The sequence below is a fragment of the Frankliniella occidentalis genome, unplaced genomic scaffold (genome assembly GCF_000697945.3).
Source record: "Frankliniella occidentalis isolate FOCC.00 unplaced genomic scaffold, Focc_3.1 Scaffold134, whole genome shotgun sequence".
Classification (NCBI taxonomy): Eukaryota; Metazoa; Arthropoda; class Insecta; order Thysanoptera; family Thripidae; genus Frankliniella; species Frankliniella occidentalis.
In genome coordinates, this window is record NW_026267261.1 from 592,105 (window position 1) to 597,202 (window position 5,098).

The following is a 5,098-nucleotide window of genomic DNA, read 5'->3' on the forward strand; positions in this document are numbered from 1 at the left end:
TCGGTGCGATATACGAAATGAGAAAAATGATTCTATCGGTATACTATCTTTTTTCCTCGAAACGAAATTCTTTATCGGCCAGCTATCGTAATGGAAGCAAAATACCACTGTTGTGGATTCGATCAGGAATCGATAAAAGTACAACAAAATGGTAGATGGTTTAAATTTGATAGACCAGCAACAATCGTCTGACTATGGAAAAGCCATCACTTTTGGATTTTCGTTATCGTCATAATAATACGACGATAGATAAAAATAACACTATGTGCGACAGTTTTGTGTTACTAGGGATGGCAAAGGAGCGTTGCCACGCGGAGAGGGGAAAATTCCCTCTATTTTTTTTTACAGTGAAATTTTTAAACAATGGAGTTACTTTAATACCAGCCCAATTAGACTTAGATTTTAGGATTGGCTCAACACTTCAAATGAACCACCTCCACTACTTACCAATAACTATGACTGGAATTGCAGTGTCTTCATCTCTCGTGTCCCTCTCTTCTGAATCCGTCGCTTCTAAAGTTCTATCCGTAGGGTCTCTGCCATCCCTTTCGAAACCTGCCTCCTTTTCTGTTCTATCCTCATTGTCTTTACCATACATGTCAACATCTTCCTCTTCAGTTCCACTATCTATGTCTCTACCATCCCTGTCGACATCTGTCTCTTTTTCTGTTCTATCCTCGTTGTCTATAACATCTGTTTCGACATCTGCATCTCCAGTTATAGCCGCTTTTTCTATACCATCCCTTCCGACAACTGCCTCTTCTCGAGTTCTATCCTGACTGTCTTTAACAGCTGTTTCGAGACCAGCGTTTTCAAGAGCTGAGGAGTTTGCACCTTCAAGTCAAAAAAAAAAGTAAGACTGGTTAAAATATAATGTGACAAACAAATTTTAAGGTGAAGGCAATTACGTACCAGTCATTCCATTTGTCTTCAAAATTTCCACAACACATGGAGTGAGGGAATAGGGGGATGGATTCGTCTCTTGTCATAAAAAAAGTAATGTAAACACAGTTTTGTTTACTAACTGAAACTTAGACATTTCGGTGAAAAATTTACTTGACTTTTCAAGCAACACGACCTCTTTGCCTTCACACCACATCTTAAATAGAGTTTTGAGGATCAAATGGCGTTCATGAAACTGTTGGGTGCTACATTCACCAAGGCGGGCACTGATAGGCTTGCAAGTGTCAGATGCAGCAATAAATTTTTCCCGAGGGGAGTTAGGAGCGATCTCCCGCGAGAAAATGATCATATATGTTTCCTATATGACTCATATATGTTCCATATATGTGAATATATGATTCATATACGATGCATATATGATGGGGTAATTCCCATATATGACGACCTGGGGTCCATATATGCTTCATATATGTACAAACCAGCATCGTATATGAAGAAATCAGCTCCATATATGACACATATATGGATTGGGGGTGGGGGCCTCCTTATATGTACCATATATGACAATACCAGCCCTATATACGATGTCGCAAAACCCATGTATGACGAATTCAATTCCATATATGGTGTACCACAGTCCATATATGACGTAATATTCGACATGGATGACAATACCAGCCCCATATACGATGTCGCAAAACCCATATATGACGTAATCTTTTTCATATTTGCACCATATATTACAATTGTAACTTCATACATGACGTGAGAATCTCCGTGTATGAACCACATAAATGATATCGGGAACTCCATTTGACCGGCGCCGGGAGAAGAGGCAAAGAAGGCAGGTGCCCTCCGCCAACGTATACTACTATAAAACAAAACGTACCATAAGCCATCCCTCACACGCAGCTTCTGTTATCACGGGCGTGTTGCGATTCGTCTGGATTCTTGGATGAGATGGCGCCTCACTGTTATTTCCGCAGGGTTTCCATGACAACCATGTCCGCTTTGCCAAAGCGCGACTTTAGGGCATCCATGGCCGCGGAATGTGGTGGTGCGGTGGGATAGGAATTGTTAAGACAAACAGAAAGGGCGTTTTCGATTTTGTGAAAACTTTGTTATAAAGATACAAAATATCAATAAAACGCACTCACATATACTCTGTTACTGATTTTTAGCAAATGATACCTTTAAAAGGTGATCCATTCATGATAATAAAAATAAGCCAATAGCTTAGACATAAAAATATCAAATAAAAGTTAATTGTTACAATTGAAAGTTGAGTGAGAATAGTGTCATATATGTCATATTAGATCAGATTACCATACTAAAAACAAACGGTTACTGGTCTAAAGGTTTCTTTCAATAGAGTTAGGTCTGAAGCAGAGATAATTTCCCACTTGTATAAGTTTTTGAATGATGTCCTTCACCCTACACACAATTAATTCTCCACTGTCTTCAACTGGAATGATGTGAGCTATTCGAGTAAGTGAAGCTCGGTGAAAAACTTTGCATGTAGAACTTTGTACACAGACAGGAAGCAAAAGACAGAGTCAGAACATTTAAAAAAGAAAGCAATTCGACCATACACATTCCGAGCACCATGCTTGATTTCCACATACGAATTACGTCTCGTGAAATTCTTGTTATACTCTTCAGAAGAAAATAGTTCCCTTCCAACTAAAACTCTCCCACAGCATTTGAGACCTTCTGTATCTGTATTCAATTCTTGAAGACAAGCCATTTCCACCTCTGTTAAATTACGGGCAAGGGGTTTCCCTAAAACAGATACACCATTACTTATTAAGGTATCACTTGCAATCTTATTCTTCAACATATGGTTTCCCTGAGCAAGAGTCAGCTGGTTTTAGAGCTCTCTGCCTTCATTTTTGGAGCCATGTATCATGGATGCAAGAGTACCATCGACATCTTCAAAGGTAAAAGCTGAAGTGGACCATAGAGGACCCCAACGACGCACATAAAGGACTAGGTAAAGTAGCTTGTGAACATTGTAAACATAATTCTCATCACCATATAGTTGGCTACTGTCACGAACAAATAAGCGAAGGAGGGTTTCACCTACTAGTAAATCATTCTCAGAAATTGATTCTGTTAGAAGTAAAAAAAAAATGGCCTGAACAAAACGCATCCAATGCTGGTGGTACTCATCCTTCAAATAAGGAGTAACAATGACAGGTGAAAAGTAAAGCAGAAATGAGCGGAAGTCATTAGCTTTAACTTGAGCAAAACATTCAAAAGATCTAGGCAGCCTTGAAACATTGTCTGATGGATGTATTTCCTGATCCAGAAATCTGTTAATTTCAACTAAATGATCTGCCATGCACCAAGGACCTTTCTCAAACAACCACAATGAACTTATTTGTCGAACTACACCACATAGAACACAATGCATACATTCGGCTACAACACAAGTTGAAAGGTCAAGAGATGGTATATCTTTTATCACAGGTAAACCTTCGATTCCTCTCTTTGGTGCAATAGAAGTACCTACTCTTCCACATGCAAGCATTCGATCATTTGATCTTAACATGGCAGCTTCTTCTTTAAACGTAAAGCGCCTTTTCCTCCTTATCCTCTTTTCGCCTGGTTCAGTGGGGGGGAGGTGCAGGTAGTTTACTAGTCTTCTGCTAACAGGTGTTACAGCCGTACTTTGCTTGATGTTCTTGCCTTTTCAGGACTGCAGCTCTTGCTGGCGCATCAGCCACTATAAGGGGACCACGAACAGGGCTAACATGAGTTACGAGTCACAGGATCCTTCCATGAAACACCACCATCTTTATGAAGTTTAACAAGAGGAACGATAAAAGGTTTGAGGAACAAGTTCATGTCAGGTTTGTACTTTTTGTCAAACCAAATACCCCACACAATAGTAAATGATGAGCGAAGTTTTGGTGGAACTGTCACGGTTCCCGTGGCAAGCGCCAGTGAAGTAGGCAACCCCTCCGACACCATCGGGCTCCCTCGGCTAGAGGCGCAGGGAAGATGAGTAGGAAGAAGAATCAGATCGGTCCGGCTGATGTTGACCTTGGGCGCTGCGGCAGTCGTTCCTGAGTCGTCAGCTCGTACACGTCGAGAGCGACGCTGTCTGCGGTGAAGCCCTCGCCATCGGTGCAACACATGATGTGGTTGTCGTCGTCAAACACCCGAAAGGTGGGTGTGCGACAGGAGTCTGGCTGCGTCCCGACGGTCCAGCGCAAATGTTAATGTGACCTGTTTGTCCAGGGTGTTTTGTCCGGGTGCGAAGCTGCCCCTGATCGGCCCGCCCTGCTCGTGGTAACCATGTGCTAAGCGCCCTCCGTCTGCCTTCCGGGATGTTCACCGTCAACATCATCATGAACTCTGTCAAGCCCTTCAAGTCGGTCGTGCTCGGCTCGGCTAGGGTTCCCCCTTGGACTCGTTGGTAGTGAGCGTGCTGCTCGCTACTGTATGTAATGTGTGTGTGTGTGTGTGTGATGTCACCATAATTTTCATGTCTGGGCCCAGGTAATTAGTGTGTATTCTTGCAGTGTGTTAACCCGTGTTACTCTGATTGTATAGAGTTTGTATTAGGACTTTGCCTTTGTTGTTGCTGTACATTTGTATAAATGTGGTTCATCAGTTCAACGTCTCTTCGCTTGTATGAAGTAGTGTAAAAGGTTTAAAGTGTTGAATGCTGTTCAGTTGTGAGATTTCACTCGTATAGTGTTGATTCTTGATTTCAAGAATATAACAAATGTATTCGTGTCTCTGTTACATGTACTTTGTTTTAACTTGGCTATAATAGTTCATCGTTTGCATGATGAGATTAGTGATCAATTCTCCAACGCCCTTTCTTGCGTAAATCGTTTTGTTTGAACGTGGCTCTAATGAATGTGGTTCGGCTTTGTTTCAATTACCTGTTGGGTTTGTTTATCTGCAAGAGTGTTTTGTGAATGTGTCCTTTGTTTTTGTATTGTCTTCTGATGATCAATTAAATAATTCTGTGCTCTGTATTAAATTTACTGTTTTTCTTCTAATTAACTTTATTAATAATTAATTTCAATTCTTAAAATATTGTCCTTTCCAATGGTGGTGCCCAGCTTGGACCTGCTAATCTAGATTTGTTAAACCAAACCCACCTCACTCAAATTGGAACTGTGACAGAACTTCCATGATGGTGAACATTAAGGGCTAAAACTTAGCCTTTGAACTT

At 41.1% G+C, this 5,098-nt stretch overlaps 1 protein-coding gene across 2 annotated transcripts; it reads right to left on the reverse strand.

Annotated features, from left to right (window-relative positions):
* Positions 1 to 355: 355 nt before the first annotated feature.
* On the reverse strand, positions 356 to 1,431 carry LOC127750119 (uncharacterized). Of its 2 annotated transcripts, none has more exons than XM_052270699.1 (2): positions 913 to 1,431; positions 356 to 819 (listed from the first exon to the last, which is right to left on the reverse strand). In XM_052270699.1, exons 1-2 carry the CDS (start codon positions 917 to 919, stop codon positions 440 to 442), a joined length of 387 nt encoding a protein of 128 aa, XP_052126659.1. In that variant the 5' UTR covers positions 920 to 1,431; the 3' UTR covers positions 356 to 439. The 2 variants fall into 2 exon arrangements, with proteins under 2 accessions (XP_052126659.1, XP_052126658.1); XM_052270698.1 differs by having other exon boundaries at positions 356 to 834.
* Between the last annotated feature and the right edge of the window lie 3,667 nt (positions 1,432 to 5,098).